Source organism: Heteronotia binoei, chromosome 2 (assembly GCF_032191835.1).
Source record: "Heteronotia binoei isolate CCM8104 ecotype False Entrance Well chromosome 2, APGP_CSIRO_Hbin_v1, whole genome shotgun sequence".
NCBI classification, from domain to species: Eukaryota; Metazoa; Chordata; class Lepidosauria; order Squamata; family Gekkonidae; genus Heteronotia; species Heteronotia binoei.
The window spans coordinates 101634729-101655931 of NC_083224.1; the positions used below are offsets into that span (position 1 = coordinate 101634729).

General features: G+C 46.7%; 1 protein-coding gene across 1 annotated transcript in view; it reads left to right on the forward strand.

The window, feature by feature from the left end:
• Nucleotides 1-16209, forward strand: part of LOC132567625 (vitamin D3 hydroxylase-associated protein-like) — a 61640-nt gene extending 45431 nt beyond the window's left edge. The window contains exons 12-16 of the mRNA XM_060233307.1: nucleotides 6873-6916; nucleotides 7323-7362; nucleotides 9743-9851; nucleotides 13323-13468; nucleotides 15763-16209. Coding sequence (XP_060089290.1) covers nucleotides 6873-6916; nucleotides 7323-7362; nucleotides 9743-9851; nucleotides 13323-13468; nucleotides 15763-15897 — 474 coding nt within the window. The 3' untranslated portion in view covers nucleotides 15898-16209. The remainder of the gene's footprint in view (nucleotides 1-6872; nucleotides 6917-7322; nucleotides 7363-9742; nucleotides 9852-13322; nucleotides 13469-15762) is intronic.
• Nucleotides 16210-21203: the final 4994 nt, after the last annotated feature.

Here is a 21203-nt window from a genome sequence, read left to right on the forward strand (position 1 = left end):
GGTGTTCCTGCCTGGCTCATTGGAGCCATATGAATGGAGCTTGGGAGACTCAGGAACAATGGGCAGCAGGATCCAAATCCCCGCTGCCCTGCACCAATCAGAGACCCACAGCTGGTTTGAATGACCCAATAACGTGCTTCTGCGGGAACCCAGTGTTGTATATAGTTGGCCCCGTTGGCCCAGTTCTCCAGTCTTTGTAGTGCAGCCACCTACCATGCTGTAACTAATAAAGGGCTTGTTATCACTACCACCTCGCTTCATCAGTGCATAGAACCCACTATATTATACCCTGTTTGTTCACCCTCCAACACCGCTGGTTGCTACTGTATGAAATAGAATGCTGGACCAGACAGACCACTGATCCAATACAGCAGGGCTCTTCTTATGTTCTTAAATAAATGTCATATATGAGAGACATATTTACTTTCTCATTAGTTACTAAGATTCTAGAGTTTGCTTTGCATATTTACTTGCATAGAGGAATCAAAACTGAACTAAGTTTTACCTTTTTCATGTAGAAAGAATGTTGAATGTAAACATTTGCAAGTAGTAGGGTTGCCAAGTCTGACTCAAGAAATATCTGGGGACTTTGGGGGTGGAGCCAGGAGCAAGGGTGTAGCAAGCACAGTTGAATTCCAAAGGGAGTTTTGGCCATCACTTTTAAAGGGGCAACACTCCTTTTAAATGCCTTCCCTCCATTGGAAATAATGAAGGATAGGGGCACCTTCTTTTGGTGGTCATAGAATTGGACCCCCTGTTTCAATCTTTTTGAAACTTTGGAGGTGTTTCGAGGAGAGGCACCAAATGCTATGCTGAAAATGTGATGCCTCTACCTCAAAAACAGCCCCCTCCAGATAACCACAGATCAATTTTCCATTATACCCTATCGGATTCAGTCTCCACAGGAAATAATGGAGTGCCCAACAGACATTTCCCTCTCCTCCCCACTTTCTGATGACCCTGAAGGGTGGGGAGGGCCTCCAAACCAGGGGACCTAGCAAGGAATGATGTGTATGTACAGGTTTTACAATTAGGACGAAAATGTGGATACCCTGCCTACAAAGGAGAAGAGACTATTGTGGTTTCTATAACAAATTAAGAAAGAAGGTGTAGAATGTTGAAATGAGCAGAAAGGGTAGAAAATAAATAAGGATAGCAATGAAGTGGTTGGTTATAGTGATCATTGTTCAAAAGGGAGTAGAATGCATCCAGGGTGGAGAGAACTGTAGAGTGATGTCCTGAGACAGAACTTCAGCTAGTAATCTGCAGAGGAGGTTTATGGGGAAATAGTCTTGTGGGTATTGCTTCTTGACCTTTTGGCTAAGATCAAGTCTACGTGTATAGATAGTACTGGGGGTGATTGTAACTGAAAAGGGATAAAATTGAAAATGAGCAGTTGATGTGAAGGGAAAATATTGGGGGTGGGGGAGAACAGCATTAAGCCTGCACACTATGATCCCATTATGGATAGTTTTTGTGCAGAGACTTTTTTGTGTTGTGCTTGCTTTTAAATAACACAAACAACCTCTGGAAGCAGAAATGTGGCCACAATGTAGAGTTTCACTAGTTTCCAAAAATTAAGGGGGTGAGGGTTTAAAGTTTCCAGTCTCATTGGGAAAATTTTTAAATTGCTGTTGTCATGTACTGAGAACCGAGACCGTTTGAAGGCAACATAGTTTATTCAGTAGCACATTACAAGAGAGGGAACACGTGGGCCGGGCCCCACTTATATACATTGCCCGGAACAGCCCCCTCCTCTGACCAGGTCAATCCGGGTCGGTCAAACTTCCCGCCACAGATCGTGATGGGCGGGGCGTATGGCAAGCTCCATCTGGGGACCCAGGGGTTGCCTTCAGTCGCGATCGCCATGTGGCCTGATCACTTATGTTCAATACATAACACTCCTCCCCCCTAGCTAAGGACACATAGTCCCTCAAGTAAGCAGGGGCCGTACGCTCCCAGGTAGACCTCCTTGGGATGGCTGGTGGAGTCGGAGCAGTCACCGGCACCGCTGGGGCCCCGGCCTTCATTGTGGATGGGGCTGTGGTCTCCCTGCGTGGGGGAACTGCAGGCCTAGGGTTGTCTGCGCCTTGCAGCTCGTCAGGTGTCCCTGCTCCCTGGGAATTGCCCTCGCTGCGGTTGGGCTCTACCTCCCGATCGGCCATAAGGGTTGGCGGTGTTGGGGTAGATCTCTGTGGGGCCGCAGCTGTGAGCTCCTCCTCGCTCCGCATTTCGGCCGGTACTTCCGGCAAGGTGCGGTGACGTATTTGGTCAATATGCTTCCACAATATCCTGCCTCCCTCTGTGGATACATCGTAGTGGCGGGACCCTATTACTCGAAGCACCCAGCCCTCTACCCACTCAGGGCCGCTAGCATAGTTCCTCGCGTACACCGGATCACCTGGGAAGAATCCCCTGGCTGCTTCTCTGATCTCAGTGGAGCTACGGATGTCGGTGGCCCGGTCGGGGTGCAGCCGATCTAATCTTGTGATTAGCTTCCATCCCATTAACAGCTCGGCTGGGCTGACCCCCATGACTGGGTTGGGAGTTATCCTATTATCGAATAGGAAGGCAGCTAGGCAGTGGTCCCAATCCCCCTGCACGATATGGCCCAGTGCTTCTTTTGTGGTGCGCACCATCCACTCGGCTTGGCCATTGGTGGCCGGATGGAAGGGGTGGACCGGATTTGTTGTATAAGGTATCACTGCATGAACTCCTGGAATTCCCGGGATGTGAAAGCTTTTCCGTTGTCCGAGACGATGGTGTCTGGGATCCCGTGTGTGCTCAGGACCCTGCGTAGCGCCTGGATCGCTGCCGCCTTTGAGGTTGAAGCTACTGGAATAACTTCCAACCACTTGGTGTATGCATCCACCAAGATGAAAATATTTGGCCCTGAAAGGGCCCTGCGAAGTCTATGTATAGTCTAGACCACGGCTTCCTGTGTGCTTCCCAGCATTGTGCGGGGGCGCTGGGCGGTTCGGGTTGGGACTCCTGGCATGCTTTGCACCCTCGGACCCAACCCTCTATTTCTTCGTCCATCCCCGGCCACCATACATAGCTGCGTGCTAAGGCCTTCATCCGTACAATTCCTGGATGTGTTTCATGAAGAGTCCCCAGCACTTGTTTCCACGGGGGGGAGGAACCACCACCCTGCTCCCCCATAAGAGACATCCCTTGTGGGCGGATAGCTCTTCCTTACGTGTTGTGTATGCCCTGAACTCTTCGCCCTGTTTTCCCTCTGTCCAGCCCCTTACCACCCAGTCGAGAACCCGCGTGAGTATTATGTCTCGTCCCCTAGTTTTCGCTACCTCTGCTGTGTGTAGGGGTCTCTCTGGTAGCGTTTTGATGAGCATCACATGGTGGGCTGGAGCCGGGTCAGGGTCTATGGAGGGCAGCGGTAGGCGACTGAGAGCGTCTGCATGACCCATCGCCTTGCCCAGCCGGTGGACCAGGGCATATGTGTAGGAATTCAGGAACTGATTCCACCGCAAAATGCACTGCGATAGGATCTGTGGCATTTGGCGGTCCGGAGCTAAGAGGCCCAGGAGCGGTTTGTGGTCAGTGGCTATGGTGAAACGCCTCCCGTACAGGTAGTCGTTAAACTTAAGCACCCCTGCCATGATCGCTAAGGCCTCTTTATCTATCTGGGCATAGTTACGCTCTGCTGGGGTCAGGGTCCTCGAGTAGTAGGCTACCGGAACCTCCCTCCCGTCTGGGAGTGGTGACCCAAGACGGCGCCCACCCCGTACAGTGACGCGTCGCATGCTAAGATCACCGGAAGGCTCTCATCAAAATGGTGGAGCACATGATTAGATACGAGCAGCCCTTTTACTGCTTGGAACGCTACGTCCTATTTCTTCCCCCAGACCCATGGGGCATTTTTGTCTAGGAGCCTGTGGAGGGGTTCTGCAATGGTGGCTTTGTGGGGCAAGAACGAATGGTAAAAATTTAATAACCCCAAGAAACTTTGTAGCTCCGCCTTGCTCATGGGGGTGGGGGCTTCCACTATGGCCTTGGTTTTGTCCTGTGTAGGGTGGATCCCTGCCGCGTCAACCGCAAACCCCAAGAACTCTACCCTTGGTACCCCGAGGGAACACTTTTCTCGCTTTACTTTCAAGACTGGCCTCTTGGAAACGGTGGAGGACTTCTTGCAGCTGGTTGCTAAATTCCTCCGCGTCTGGTCTGGCGATCAAAACGTCGTCGAAAAATGGCTGCACCCCTGGGATCCCTTTGAGGAGAGAATCCATCAGGCTCTGAAACACCCCCGGGGCCACGCTCACCCCAAACTGCAACTGCCGCACCTTAAACGATCCCCTGTGGGTTACTATGGTCTGTGCTTCTGCTGTCGCGGCATCCACAGGCAACTGCTGGTACGCCTGGGCCAAGTCTAGTTTTCCAAAGATTTTGGACCCCGCTAATGCTGCCAGAATGTGGCTGATTACTGGAACGGGGTAGGGGTTATCCTATAGTGCCTTGTTAATGGTCCACTTATAATCGGAGCATATGCGCACCTCCCCGTTCGGCTTCACCGGGGTAACTATTGGGGTTTCCCATGCGGCATAGGCCATGGGTTCCAGCTCTCCCTGGGCTGTGAGGTGGTCTAACTCTGCTTCACTGTTAGGCTTCAGAGTGAATGAAACCCGCCTGGCCTTCAGCCTTATGGGTCGCACGTGGGGATCAAGGGGTAAGGATATGGGAGGGCCCTTTTAGCACCCCAGGGCCCCATAAAACACCTCTGGGAACTCCCTGCACACGTTTTCGAATCCCCGTGTCCCCAATTGTTGCACCCCCACAATCTTTATTCCCAGCGGCCGGAACCAAGTCAGGCCCAACAAGGTGGTGAGCTGCTGTTTAACCACCAGTATGTCAAGTTTATCCCTAAACCCGTTGTACTCCACCCCCACCATTGCCCAACCCAGGATTTCAACGGGGTTCTTTTGAAAGTCCCGAAGCATGAAGAATGCCGGTCACAGTCTGAGCCGGCCGCGTGGGCACAGCTTCCTCAAGGATTCCTCCGAGATTATGGATATGGAGGAACCCGAGTCCACTTCCATCAGGCAGGGTTTGCCCTCGATCCTGACCGAAACCTTGACCTTTTGGGGGGTATCGTCAGGCAAGTTCATTACCTGCACGCTGGTTGAAGCGGTCGAGTAGTCCCCGGTCGATTCCTGGTTGGTAGACTGGCGGCGGGTGGCCTTGGCCCAGCAGGCCCTCGTAATGTGGCCCATCCTGCCACAGCTCCTGCAGACCACGTTGTAGTAGGGGCAGTCCCGTCACTCATGTTGGTCTCCGCAGCTGGCGCACTTGGTGGCGGCGGGTCTATCAGTCACTCGGGGTCGCTCGTGAGCCCATCCCTGTTTGGTGACGTAGCTGGAGTGCCTCTTCTTCATCCGGTTGGCTGGGGCCCATCTCTTCCTGATGGACCGCTTCAGCCCTCATCATGGGGAAGGTCTTTGTGGTCTGCTCGAATGAAATGGCCTCGTTGAAGGTGCTCTGGAGGGTGAGCTTTTCCCTTGCGAAGAACTTTTGTTGCAGTCTTTCGTCCCTCAGGCCCCAGGCGAAACGATCCCTCAGGGTCTCCTCTAGCTTATCGTAGCTACAGTTGCCTGGGATTTGGCAGAGAGCAGCCAGGTAGTCCGCTGCCGACTCTCCCGACTCTTGGTCCCTCTTGTGGAAAAGGAACCGGCGGGCGATGAGTGAGGGTTGGGGCAAGAAGTGCCCAGTGAGGAGTCTGATTATCTCCTCGTACATCTTCTCCATGATCCTCGCGGGGGCCAAGAGACCCTTGGCAATCTCGAACGTGGCCTCTCCGCAGATGCTTAGGAGGACATCTCTCTTCAGGCTATCCTCTGTTATCCTGTTCGCTCGAAGGTAGCATGTGACCCGCTCCGTGTAGGTCTCCCACCTCTCCGGGGTAGCGGGGTTGAACTCTTCGAGGCAGCCCGTGGTTCCGCTCTGGTTTGCCATGGTGGCGTCGGCAGCGGGCGAGTCGGTCTACAGCTGAGCTGCCTTCGTCATCTCCGACCAGATCTGCGCAGCCTCTCCGGGCTGGCTAGAATCCCATCCTCGTCGCCACTGTAATGTACTGAGAACCGAGACGGTTTGAAGGCAACATAGTTTATTCAGTAGCACATTACAAGAGGGGGAACACTCCGCTTATATACATTGCCCGAAACAGCCCCCTCCTCCGACCAGGCCAATCCGGGTCGGTCAAACTTCCCGCCACAGATCGTGATGGGCGGGGCGTATGGCGAGCTCCATCTGGGGACCCAGGGGTCACCTTCAGTTGCGATCGCCATGTGGCCTGATCACTTATGTTCAATACATAACAGCTGTTATAGATTCCTGTTCAGTAAAGTTGAGGCTGTCACTTGCTCCCTTCCTCCTTCATATGAAGTGAACACAATTAAGGTTGCCAGCCTCCATGTGGGGCCTGGAGATCTCCCACTTTTACAACTGATCTCCAGCTGGCAGAGATCAACTCCCCTGGAGAAATTGGCTGCTTTGAAGGCTGGACACTATGACATTGTACTGTGCTGAGACTGCTCCCCTTCCCAAGCTCCACTCTCTTCTGGCTCCACCCCCAAAGTCTCCAGGTATTTTTTGAAACAGACCTGGCAATCCTGGAACACATGAAGATGCCTTATACTCAATCAGGCCCCTGGTCCTTAAAAGTCAATATTATTTGCTCAGACTGGCAGCAGCTCTCCAGAGTCTCAGGCAGAGTTCAATGAAAATCTGTTGAGAAAGGTTAATAATCTAAAACTGGAAAGTCTAAGACTTTGGAACTCCCTTTATTATTTGTGTGCATGCTCTTGTACTATAATGAGATCCAGAGTCTGGATTTCTACCCAATTTTGTTTTCATTCCAGTTTCCACGATTGGCCAGCCATCTGAACGCATTGTGTGGAGTGAGGTACGAGGCTCAGTATGTTCCTAAAAATCTGCAGAAACAAGCCCTTTGCAGGATATTGCAACTTTCAGAGTCTTTAGTCTCACTGTGCCATATTCCACTTCCTGTAGTTAACTTAAAATCTATCAGCAACTAGCATGGTGAGCTAGTTTGTTTTTTATGATGATTTAGCTATTAAAGTAGCTTTCATGAGAGTGCCAGACAAAATTCTGAAAATTTGGGGGCATTTTGGATGTGGTGTCAAACAATAAAAGGCATCTCTTATGCTGTCAGTCACCAGCCTACAGGTTGAGCCTGGAGATCTCCCAGAATTACAGCTAACTACAGAGATCCATTCTTTAGTTTCCTGTTCATCAGAATGACAATCCTCTGTCATTTTAATATGTTTGATATGTGTTACATATTGTAGATCCGTGAAGTCGCTGTGGGAGCAGCATGCCAAAGTGAAGGTAATTTTTTTTAATTGGATGCAAACAGGAAAACAAATTTGTACTGAGAAAGCAAAGACGAAATTTGTATTGAGAAACCAGTGAAGGAGATGAGATACATGGATTTATCTTCAAGGAATTGCATCCAGTTTCAACATGAGCAAATTTGCTTTTGTTCCTGGCTGTAAATAATTGTCCCTTGAGTGGGGACCAGGCTGGGGGAGGGGATGACACAGATACACATGCTGTGAAGAATTGGTGATAACTTTATTGATTACGGGTTCCTCAGGTCTTGGCACAGTATAGACTGGGCACAGTGGGTGCAGCTGATAGCCTAATAGCTGTAAGCACCTTCTCCAACCTGCCTACTGGGGTAACCAAGGGTAGAGGGCTAGAAGAGGCAGGAAATGCTGTTCCTAGCAGTCACCATCCTCCTGGGGCATGGCCAATGGCCCCTTTTGGTCATGCAGGGAGCTGCCCCTGCACAACCTGCACTATGTTCCCTAGCCAGTGCCCAAATGCCAACAGCCAGTTGTGACAGGTATGTTCTTTTTAACAGTGCAGACAAGCATACAGAATAAGAACATTCTTTGCTATGGAGAAGGTGAAAACCCTGGGGCCTGTCAGTAAAATTCCTTCCTGGCTGTTAACTGGGAACCTTCTGCAGTCATAGCAAAGTATGAGAAGCCACACAGAAAATAAACCCTGCAAGCAAGGGGCAGGAGAGTGAGTCTTTACTGAGAGAGCTGCTGAATGCCAAGCTCCTCTTCAGCCTGCTTCTTTCATTCTGAGAACCAGAGAGAAACCTGCATCCCACAGGCCTGCAAGCTTCACCTATCCTGACTTCAAGGCTGACTTCTGGGGCAGGCTGCAGGAAGCTGCTTGAGAGTTGATTTGCTGACAGCCAGTGCTGGGCCCAATTACTCAAAATCATCCATGTTCCCTGCCCCCTTACTCAGGCATAAATGATGCCCCAATTCATGACTGGAGCTATACTTAATGGTCATAGTACCTCCCAGCCTGTATGTATTTTGCACCATAAAAATCCAAAACTCAATAACATAAACTGTAAACCTGCAAGAAAATACACATTCTTTGACAAATGAAAAATGGACTTAAGTTGCATAATTGTGGTTCAGCCCCCACTGGAAACATTCTTTATAAGCAAACCTGGAGTACAAGAACTGATCGACTAGATTCATGAGGCCCTCTGGGCCATACTTTTTTTTCAAGGGTTGCTAGACTTATACCATACACTGCAGTGGAGAACCAAGCCTCAAGGCTGTGTTTTAGTTGGTACTGAGATGTAGAATTGGCTTTGTGTATCCTAAACATGAACATACATATTAAATAAAATGTCTCAGAAAACTAGTGACAATCTGCAGCAATGTTAGCTGGACTCTGTGTATACTGGTCTCGGAAACCACTGGTTATCCGTTCAGTGTATAAATGAAAGGATGTGATGTATTTCCACATGAACCCTAAAAAAATACACTGTGCTTCCATCACTGCAACTTACTCTCATTCCTGAAAGATTACTCCTGAGATCTCAGGATCCACACAGAGGCATAGCCATGAAGATTGGTGGACTGGAACAAAGAGGGATGAGGATTAAATTCCCTTCAGAGGAACTGCATGGGCAGAACAAGAAGGAAGAGTGATTTCAACTCCTTGTCCAGCCCTCCAATATGTTCCTCCATGTGGTTCTCACAACTGATCCCTTCAAGGTTAAAAACAGCTGCAGCAATGAAGAACACAGAAGAATTGCACCTTCTGCACAGAGAGTGGTAGGATACTGCCCAACAAACTGATGGCATACTGGTCCATCTCAGTGCTTTTCCTTTGTCAGACTGTGGTTAAAGATAAGATGTGGGCATGTGATTGAAACTGAATCTTCATAAACTTGAAACTGTGATTAGCAGGTCTTGTATGCTGAAGATGGATGGGGTAAATTTCAGCACTAGACTATTGGTATGCACTTTGCATAGTCAATGCTTGATAATAGTTGTGTAACCTCTGTAACTTTTGCAGAACAGTGCATCTTCTATTCTGTCAGGGATAAGTTGCTCAAATATATGTAGTATCTTTATTTGGATTCTGGGCTCAGTTTCAGGTATAGATTATGAGTCCATGGAGCCCTCAGTGACCCAAGCCCTTCAAAGCTCTCTTAAATGTATATTAATCAACTTTTCTGCACTTGCAATGAGCATAAGTGATTTACTTTCAATGGAACCATTCTGAGTGTCTCATTGGCAACAGAGACACAAAACAACTAAGATATGGCATTGATATGAATTTGACATTGGTGGGAGTGGGACCAGTAATGTAGAAACCTCTGCAGAATTTCAAAGAATCTAAATGTTTCCAGGTCTCTCTAACTGTTGTTGCATTTCACAATCAGGCTTATTGTAAGAAGTTTGTTGATGAATGGAGGAGGTGCAAGTTAGATGTTGTCCTATGTCCAGTTCTGGGTCCTGCCTTCCCTCTTAGATACCCTGGAAAGCTACTGGGTAAGTGTCATGTTTCCAGAGCATGTCATGTTCCCATGTTAGCACTGTGATGTTTTATGAATGTCCAGTACTGGATTTGAACTTGGGTCTCTTCTGAAACTGAACTTCTTCTGCCAGTCTGAATGCCAGGCCAAGTGGAAAAATAACTGTGAATAGACAGAGCAGCTTCTGCTTACAACTCTGGGTTTATTGGCATGACCGAAGCCTGATTTTCATGAAGGTCAGCCTAGGCTTGACCCTGACCTCCCATGGATATTTTAGGAGCATGTAGCAGCTGCTGGATAGAGTGGACAGAGTAACATCTGCTGGATATTTTAACCCTCTTCTTCCACACCATTTCCCCAGCCTCAACCCCATCCCCTTTCCCGCTGTTTGTCCAAAGGGGGAAATTTGCAGGTATATAGCTTTCTGTGTAAAAGGAGCTTTTTGTCTTCAGTCATATAAGCCCCAACCTACACAATGCAGTTCAGATTTATTACTGTCTACAATGATAACTTGGGTTGCACATAACATAATTGCAGAAAAGATATACATGGAAATGGCTGGTTCAGGCCCCGGAATGGTACTACAAATTCAGGGTTGTTGGTATAATGAACCTCCCCCACCCCAAAACAATCTCTCTCTCTCTTTTTTTTTTTTAGTTTGCTTGCTTACCAAGAAAGCAGCTTGTCTCATCTTTTTCTTCATTCCACTGATTTTTTCAACAATGGAATTTTCCCCTTCTAATCAGATCCTTGCAAGAGAGGAGTACAGTGCACTCTAGCAAGTCATCTTTGAAGACAAGCTGCAGAGCTTCTGCTCTCTTTCACTTCTTGCTTTGTTGGCGGCTGGGGAAACTAGTTCAGCAGTCCATAGAATTCTAACTCTTGGATTGATTGGCTCAAAACCTGGGGGTTCTTTAAAGGACAGGCAGCATCCACTCTAGGCTTTCCAGGTCTGGGTATGGGATCCCCTGGTTTTTCAGGCTCCTCCCCACCACCAGCCAGCTGGCCAGTAGGGGTAGGCCCTGCCCCAACAGCCACCATGTGTTTTCAAACTTTGGCATGTTTAGAAGAGGCTTGCAACTGTGTCTTGTTTCTGAATGTTTGTGCACCTTTAAATCTCAGCAGGAATGCTGTAGGGGGGCAGGGTAAGCAGACAGAGCCATGTTGCTCTCAGTCCCTGTATTTCTTTGGAGGAAAACTCCACCCCCTATGCTGTTGTTTCCTTTTCCTGTTAATCTGAAGAAGCTGGTTGAAATACACCAGGTGGTTATATTTAGCAATGTGAGTAAATTGCCCCAGTGAGATCGTAAAAGTGTGTGCTTGCTAACTGTGTTTATTTTGGCTGCTTTGTGAGAGAGAGTGTGTTCAGTTTCATTTAATGGAAGTTTAGCTGCTGGGGAATGAAGAAATGAAGACTGTATTCAGGGGAACTGCATTGCTGTATTTTTTTTATTTTAGGGAATGGGAAAGTCTCTTGGCTCCATCCCCAAAGTCTCCCAGCTCCACGCCCAAAGTCCCCAGATACTTTCTGAGTTGGACCTGGCAGCCCTAATCCATTTTGTTGCAATTTTAGTGTCATTTGGTTGAAAAACAGCCTCTCTGAAAGCCCCCCAAAGGAAATAATGTCAGATCAACAAGAAGGGCGGGGGGAGTTCTGTGAAGGAAGGGATGTGTTAAAGTGAATGACAAAATGCCTCTTGGGAACAATGGGAGAGGCCTGCTGCCCAAAGCCCCATTGTGTATAATGGGTCCTAGGAATGCCAATTGACTTGCATGGGCGCCATTAGAATACAATACAGCACACAAAAGTTGCAATGAAAATGTGGAAAGGATTTAGAGAAACCTGTCCTGGGCCTGGAATGGCAGCCCCTTAAGTAGAATGACAGTCTCTAGGTCAGGATTGACTGGTCTGGGACTGGAATGACAATCCCCAGATTAGAATGACAGATCCTGGGACTGGAATCTGTGCTCAGGAACTGGAATAACTGGAATCCCATTCATTTCCACATCCTCTTTTTTGCCTACCCTGGCAGCTGCACTTCCACTAAGTGAAAGTGAAATTTGTCAGATCACCACAAGTCCCCTTGTCAGGCTTTGGAAGCATTTCCAAGGATGCCTTTTTAAAAAGATGTGCACGTACACTCACAAAGCAGCCAAAATAAAGAGAGTTTGCAAGCCCATACGTCTGTGATCTCGCTGGGGGAAATTACATTGCTAAATATAACCATCTGCTGTATTTTCACGAGCTTCTTCTGACGGGAACAGAAAAGAAGAGCAGCCAAGGGTGTGGAGTTTTCTTCATCCCATACTGAGGTTTTACTATTGAAACAACTTCAGCAGTAATTCAAAACAGAGGGACTCTGCTCTCTGCCTTTCTCATAGCTTCACACACTTGTGGCTGTGCATGCTCACCCCGCCCTGTGCTTTCCTGCTGCAGAGATTTAAAGGCATGCACACATTTGGAAACATAAACTGTTGGAAGCATCTTCTAAGCCTGCTGAGGTTTAAAGGCACATGGTGGCTGTTAGAACAGGGCCTTCCCCCACCAGCCAGCTGGCTGGTGATGGGGAGGATCTTGCAAAACTGGTGGTGGTGGGGGGGGGGCTGCTGGGACCTGGGGACTGGCAAGACTAAACCCTAATGATAACTAGGTTCCAGTCTCAGCCTCTGAAAGCTTCTCAAGTGGTCACATGGATCTTTGTCATGAGCAGCATGAGGGTGTCTACATCTTTGGTGCTTATTCTTCTGTATGTTCTTGGACTTGGGCTCTTGTTCTACCGTGCTTTCCCCCATAGTTTGCATCCTTTTTCTTGCAGTATCATTACCAGCTCTGGACTCAGCTACTAGTTGGCCTTGAAACAGATATTCTTCAAGAATATTAAGCATGCCTCTTGACCTGTACTTGCAGGACCTCAGTTATAATTCAGAAACATGCTTTCCAGTCAGGTTCTTATCAGGATGGTTGACCTCCTTTGAACATTATATGTAGATGTGAAATTCCTGTTAGGAGAGCATTTTTAGTAGGGATGCTGCTGAGTTTGATCTGTTGTAGAACAGTCAAGAAAAGCAGTTGTGAATGAGTAGGACAGAATAAATGATTCAATGCTGGAGGGACAGGAGATGATGACTGAAGGGAAAAAATGGAACATTGTTTGAAATGACCAGAGAAAAGAGAAAGGAGAATAAAGGGTTAAAATGGTTATATTTTTTGTCTTCTTGAACTGCAAATGTGTATAAAAAAAACCCCCCACAAACCAAAAAAAGAAGCTGCCAGCCATGGTTATAAGCCCCTGTTAATAGTTGTCTGTTGAAGCCAAGAATTTGTGTATGGCACTGAAACAGAGCTGAGGCTGAAATCCTGATGAGCTTTAAATGATTTATAAAATCACATATTTTCCACCTTTACTGGAAGGACACAGAGAAAGATGGCAAGTCTCACTGCAGTCCTTTTGTGCTTGGATTCTACCGTACATGTTCTCTTTCCCAGCTGCTGTCTCATCTACTATGTTATACAATGTCTTGAACTTTCCTGCTGGAGTTGTGCCAGTCACCACAGTGACAGAGGATGATGAAGAAGAGTTGCAGCAGTACCAAGGACAATATGGTGATCTCTGGGACAAGAAACTGAAAAAGGTCAATCTGGATTGAGGTGGAATTAGCAGGAGATGTTTTAATATTCAATGATTTCTCACACTCCATTACTTGATGTTAAAGTATATAGCTTTCAAATTTGGTACTTGATTTTCAGAGGTGAATTTTGTCCTGACGTAGGCATGTTCAAATTTTGAAGTTAATATAAAGTTTATCTAAACCTGATTAAATTTGCACATCTTCTGTCAAACACTGACTACAGGTCAGGACTTTACTGTACTGCTTCTGCCTAGTGATTATACAGCAGTAATATTTAGTTGAAGCAGAAGCATGATGTCATGTCATCATGCTTATTAAATTCCTAATGACAAGAACAGTGTTTGGCGTACAGACTATCATAACAAAATGCCATTCATGTACATGTAGCTAAATGGTAATGGGAGATTCAGGGAAGAGATGAAAGTCAGCACATGGCTTGGGCTTCAGTCATCATAAATATTGACATGCCTGATACTGTTAAATGTGGAGTGATGTTATGCATGTTGACTATCAGGTACTGTCAAGTGAATGTTGGATGGCAAACACAGATGCCAAATAGAAAATATTTACCCAGAGGATAATAGGAAAATAATTACCATCAACATTTGCAAAAACTATTTCTGTTTGGAGCAAATTTATTTCATTCCTAAGTAGAATACTATGGGTAGTTAGTTCTGGAAACTATTATCTGTAGCAAAAAAGAATTTTTGTATGCTCCTAGGTGACCTGTTGTTCTAATGAGGAAATTCGTGAAGGATCGAGTTTATTATAGCACATATAAGGGACCAAATTACAAATTATGTAGTCTAGAGATGCAATCCTGAATCTCCTTACACTACTGTTGTCTGAGTCCACCTTTGACCATAAGAAAAGGGGATGACATGCCAGAATTACCTAAATAACAGCCTTGTTTATTCATCTTATTTATTTACCCATTGTGGTCAATTAGTATTACACATATTTTTGCCCCATGTGTATAAAATATATTGTATTTATTATTTATTTTATCTTGGGTTTTTACACCATCTTTTGGTATTGATCCCAAAAGAGCAGGTATACATAGAGAGTTGTGCATGCTTATGTATACATAAACCCTTTCATTCTAGGGACAAAATTTTACACAGAATCTTCTCTGCTTTAGCTAACCTTTAGTTACTATGAACGTGGAGTTTGCTTCAGAGCAAGCAAGGAGATGATGAGACTGTGCAGTTTCCAGAACCTGGGACTCAGGTTCTGAGCATTTTTGATTACTCTTTTCATGTATTAGGGATTGTAGAATCTTTCGGGCTCAAGTGCCGTGTTCTACTGGAGAAAGTTTTTCTTCCAGACGTTTTGTTCTCGGCTGCGGAGAACATCCTCAGTGGTGTTGCAGCCAGAGCAGGCGCTCTGACCTTCTTGGCTGCTGTGCATTGAGTGAGGCCAGGGCTGCTGGAGAGCCGCTATTTCTAGGCTGGAGGGGGTGTGGTGAAAGGGCAATAGGTTTGTGGATGTGCCCATTGTTTGGTGGGGCTTCCTGGAAGGGTAGTGATAAGGAAACTGGCTGTTGAATGTGACCATTGTTCTGTGTTAATTGCTGGGAGGGTTGGAAAGGGTGTGAAGATAAGGAAGATGGTTGTTGACTGTGCTGATTGTTCTGTGGAATGTTCTGGTTGTTCTGTGAATTTCTGCAATGTATAGTCTGTAGGGTGTTTTGCAGAGCTGGATACCAAGATTGGTGGATGGAAATGCCTTTTTCCTTTCTGTTAAAGTTGTGCTGGTGTTTGTAAATCTCAATAGCTTCTCTGTTCAGGCGGGTATGATAATGTGAGGCCGTAGAAAGGACTTCAGTTCTTTCAAAGTGGATGACGTGGTCTCCTTCTTGAACCAGAACATTACACAGAACAATCAGCACAGTCAACAGCCATCTTCCTTATCTTCACACCCCTTCCAACCCTCCCAACAATTAACACAGAACAATGGTCACATTCAACAGCCAGTTTCCTTATCACTACCCTTCCAGGAAGCCCCACCAAACAATGGGCACATCCACAAACCTATTGCCCTTTCACCACACCCCCTCCAGCCTAGAAATAGCAGCTCTCTAGCAGCCCTGGCCTCACTCAATGCACAGCAGCCAAGAAGGTCAGAGCGCCTGCTCTGGCTGCAACGCCACTGAGGATGTTCTCTGCAGCCGAGAACGAAACGTCTGGAAGAAAAACTTTCTCCAGTAGAACACGGCACTTGAGCCCGAAAGATTCTACAAACCCTAATGATGTTGCCAGCCGTGAAAACCTGAAATCTTTTCATGTATCTTGCAGGCTGTGGAAGATACAGTGGGGCTTCCTGTGGCTGTGCAGTGTGTGGCCTTACCATGGCAAGAGGAATTATGCCTTCGGTTCATGAAGGAGGTAGAGACACTGTCCTGCAAGAGGAGAGGGAAGAAAGACATATGACTTTGCCAAAGGAAGCAATTTGTCTAGAATGGATACAATTATACTGTAACAATATGAAGTGTCATACAGTCGTGGTTGAAAAAAAAGACAAAAAACATTCCATTGGTTCCAGTGGAATTTTTGCTTTTTACCATTCCTGTTGAAGGAAGCATTTGCCTGAATTACCAATTTCTACAACTCACCAGACACTTGAGTATTTATTCAGATTAGCTGGGGCTAGCAGGAATGATGAAGGCCACATCAGTAGAAGGCAATTTATGTCACTGTTCCAAACTGATTTCCTATAAGCAAGGAGGAATCCAACACCCTTCCCCCCAAAGTCTGAAACAAATCAGGTAACAGAAGTTCACCCCATCCAAAATTGTCAGCAAAATTCCTTCAAGAACATCAGCTTTCTCAACCAGCATCCATTTTATTCTAAGTTAGTTCTAGCTGGTTTCCCCCAGCAATGACAAACAGCAAAGCCTGTCTCTTCTGATGGTTTAGTTAATGAAACAATACAACTGGATGTGATTATACTGATGACACATGAACCCAAGACTCTGGATGATCTCATTAAACAGCCTTGCCAATACTGGAAAGTATCAGCAAGGATATAATATACTGAGTTCAATGAAATGAAGAGGCAAGGTGGTAGTGATCATAGCTCTTTTATTAGGTACGTACAGCATGGTATAGGGCTGCACTAAATGACTGAAGACTGGACAAATGGAGCCAACTATATATACGTTCAGGTTCCCACGCAAGCATGCCATTGGATCATTCAACCCAGCAGGGGGCCTGTGATTGGAGCAGGGGAGCAAGGATTTGTCTCCTACTGCCCATTGTTCCTGAGTTCCCAAGCTCAGGCCTAAAGGCTCCATTGAGTCAGGCAGGAACACCCTTACAATACAACAACATTAGTTCCTATATGCAACAAAGGAAAAAGAGCCCCATGAAGCACAGCAAAGTAGAACTTAGAACTGTGGATTCCTTATACTCAATTATGACTCTTTTAAGTATAGTCACAGGAAATTACTGAAACCATTCAAGACAGTACTCTGACATTCATACTCCAAAAAGCAATGTAGCAGAATTGAGTGGAAGATGAAAAGGAATGTATTCCTTTGTCCATTTATAAGTGGATATCCTACACCAGAGCCGCAATGCCATCTCCATTTAAAAAAAAAAATCAGGCCTGAAGCTTGACTGTAAAGAGATCAAGGGCTAGGCTTCCCAACCCTCCCGCCCTGGCGGGGATCCCAGGATTCCCACCCTCTTCCCCCGGTCCCCAAAAAAACGGAAGCGGGGGGAGGGGGGGAAACAGCGCTGGGGAGCATGGCAGCCGCCCCATCCCGGAGCGGGCGAGGCCGCCGTGCCGCTGCTGCCCCCTCCCCGCCCACCGCAGCTGCTCCTCCGAGATGGGCCCAGGCTGAGCCCATCTCGGAGGAGCAGCCAAGAGGTGGCAGCAGCGCAGGCAAAACCAGGGGAGGGCGGAGGCAGGCCAGGAGCATGGTGAGCCGTGAATCCGGGCCCTTCTAGGACCTGGACTCGCGGCTCACCACGCCCCCGGCCCGCCTCCACCTTCCCTCCGATTCCACCCCAGAGGCGGAGTGGAGCCGGCAAGGCCGCCGCCCCCCCCCCGCCCCACCGCAGCTGCTCCTCCGAGATGGGCTCAGCCTGAGCCCATCTCGGAGGAGCAGCCACAGCGAGCAGAGAAGAGGCGGCAGCTGCGCAGCGGCGTCGCCCGCTCCGAGATGGGGCGGCTTGCCATGCTCCCCGGCGCCGTTTCCCCCCCTCCCCCTAGCTCCACCCCAGTGTCTCCTGGCTCCACCCCCAAAGTCCCCAGATATTTCTGGGATTGGACTTGGCAACCCTATCAAGGGCAGACATGTCATCTGGAGTCTTTCTGACTCATACTTAATCACTTTCATTGCAAAGGTCCTTTGTCTTGAGAAGACTTCTATAAATAAAGACATATCTAAACTGGAGTGAACACTTCACAGGAGAGAAAGAAGGCCATTACTAACTCTGCAAATGAAATCAAAGGGACACAAGTGTGCTTGACTTGGATGGTATTTTGGCCAGATACTTGGATTCTGCCAGTTTTTGTGCTGGTGTGAGGACGGTCCTTTAGGACCCTGAAAAGATTGTGCTGCTGATCTGTTTGCACAAAAACCAGACAGGATGGGTCTGCAGTTAGGAGGTAAATTGGACAAGATTGTACCTTCTCATTCTTGGCACCAGCAGAAAAAAAAAGGTAGCATCCAATCCTACCAGTTGCTATCTCTTCTGAAAATTTATTTGTTTTATATCCCACCTTATCCCACAAGCAGACTCAGGATGGCTCACAACAAGATAGTATCAAATAGTAAATTCATACAAGCATTAATTGTTCCATCTGGACAAATTATTTAAATCTCTAATGGCAGTTTAATAATTTCTAACTACAGTGCCTGCTGTGATGATGTAAGGGAGGGCACATTCCCATCAGTAATCAGTGCCAGGTTGTTATTAGCAGCTCCCTAAGGAAATGAGGCAGATAGAACAGATTTATCTGATAGATCAGATTGAGCAGGGAAAACCAGTGTAAACCGGTCATCTATTGCCTCACCCAACGGCCTGGTGGAATAGCTCCATTTTGCAGGCCCTGCCGAACTGTGATAAATCCCACAGGGCCCTGATCTTGACTAGAAGCATGCAGGGGCCATGCAGTAGAGTTTAAAGCAGTTTACCAGATCCCAGCCAAAGAGTTCTCCCCACCCCTTCCTCCCCCACTGCTCTTGCTGCCTCCAGGGGGTGGGACAACAGGTCGATGATGAATTGGCCCTTTTAAACACAATTTAAGGGGACATTATTTTCAATCGGCGCTGGACTTGATTTCCGATTGAAAATAATAGGCAGAAGCCAAGTCTCTAGATGAAGCTAAGATGCACTGCACATTGAAACAGTGGGTCTTTAATGTTTAAAGGGCCTATGTGCTGCCTTCATAGCATCAGAAAGGTCTTCCAGTCCAATTAAAATATTTCTCATATATACTGGGAATGAAATATCAGAATACAGAATTTGTGGAAGTGCCTTTTGAGGTATCAGATGTTACCAATCCAATACCACAAATGTCAGGCATTTTATCAGATCCGGAATATCTAACTGCACACCCCTAGAAGGAAGTTCATGAACAGTGAAGGTCAGTGGCTACTCTGCTCCTCTAACAACTTTCACTACCAATTTCACTTATTATCTCTACCATATTTTATTTTAGTTTATAATTGTATCTCATCTTTCTACAGTCACAAGGGCCACCAAGACAGCCGAGCCATTTAAATATACTTGATAAAATCATATTATAAAATCAGCCTCTCCCCAAACACGCACAAAGAGAAACCAATTAAAAACAGAGCTAAAATACCTACAAAAACGTGAAGCAATCAAAACATTGGTCAGGAAGCAGTGCTCACTGAGGGAACACTGATTTTTATTTTATTATTTTTTTTTTAAAAAAGTCTTCACTTACTGGCAGAAGATGGCAACAGAAGGGGATAGTTGAATCTCCCCAGGAAGAGAGTTCCAGAGTTTTGATGCCACAGAGAAGGCCCTCTTCCAGATTGTCAGCCACCCAATCTCAGAAGGCAGGGAACCCAAAGCAGGGCCTCCAAAGATGACCTAGTTGTCAGGCAGGTTCATATGGTGCAGTCCTTCAGGTATGTTGGTTCAAAACCATATAGGGCTTTAAAAGTTAAAAGCAGCACCTTGAATTTTGCCTGGAAACAAATTGGAGTCAGTGTAAATACTGAAATGATATGATTCCTATGATCCACTCCAGTGTGCTGGGCACAGCTTTTTGTATCAATTGAAGTTTCCAAACACATAGAGCACATTGTAGTAATGCAATCTGGAAGCAACCAGGACATCCACCACACTGGCCAGATATTTACTGCCCAGGAAATCACAGCTGGGTTTAGTATGTGATCACACATACTAAATAATGCAGTTTCATAAGAACATAAGAGAAGCCATGTTGGATCAGGTCAATGGCTCATCCAGTCCAACACTCTGTGTCACACAGTGGACAAAAAAAATTATACATACACACACACACTTACACTGTGGCTAATAGCCAAAGATGGACCTCTGCTCCATATTTTTATCTAAACCCCTCTTGAAGGTGGCTATGCTTGTGGCCACCACCACCTCCTGTGGCAGTGAATTCCACATGTTAATCACCCTTTGGGTGAAGAAGTACTTCCTTTTATTCGTTTTAACCTGTCTGCTCAGCAATTTCATCGAATGCCCATGAGTTCTTGTATTGTGAGAAAGGGAGAAAAGTACTTCTTTCTCTACTTTCTCCATCCCATGCATTATCTTGTAAACCTCTATCATGTCACCCCGCAGTCGACGTTTCTCCAAGTTAAAGAGTCCCAAGTGTTTCAACCTTTCTTCATAGGGAAAGTGTTCCAGCCCTTTAATCATTCTAGTTGCCCTTTTCTGAACTTTCTCCAATGCTATAATATCCTTTTTGAGGTGCGGCGACCAGAACTACACACAGTACTCCAAATGAGACCGCACCATCGATTTATACAGGGGCATTATGATACTGGCTGATTTGTTTTCGATTCCCTTCCTAATAATTCCCAGCATGGCGTTGGCCTTTTTTATTGCAAACGCATACTGTCTTGACATTTTCAGTGAGTTATCTACCACGACCCCAAGATCTCTCTCTTGGTCAGTCTCTGCCAGGTCACATCCCATAAACTTGTATTTGTAGCTGGGATTCTTGGCCCCAATTGCTTTACTTTGCACTTGGCCACATTGAACCTCATCTGCCACGTTGACGCCCACTCACCCAGCCTCAACAGATCCCTTTGGAGTTCCTCACAATCGTCTCTGGTTCTCACCACCCTGAACAATTTAGTGTCATCCACAAACTTGGCCACTTCACTGCTCACTCCCAACTCTAAATCATTTATGAACAAGTTAAAGAGCACGGGACCCAGTACCGAGCCTTGCGGCACCCCACTGCTTACCGTCCTCCACTGCGAAGACTGCCCATTTATACTCACTCTCTGCTTCCTATTACTCAGCCAGTTTTTGATCCACAAGAGGACCTGTCCTTTTACTCCATGACTCTCAAGCTTTCTAAGGAGCCTTTGATGAGGAACTTTATCAAAAGCTTTCTGGAAGTCAAGGTAAACAACATCTATCGGGTCTCCTTTGTCCACATGCTTGTTCACCCCCTCACAAAGAAATGTAACAGGTTAGTGAGGCAAGATCTTCCCTTACAGAACCCATGCTGAGTCTTCCTCAATAACCCGTGTTCATCAATGTGC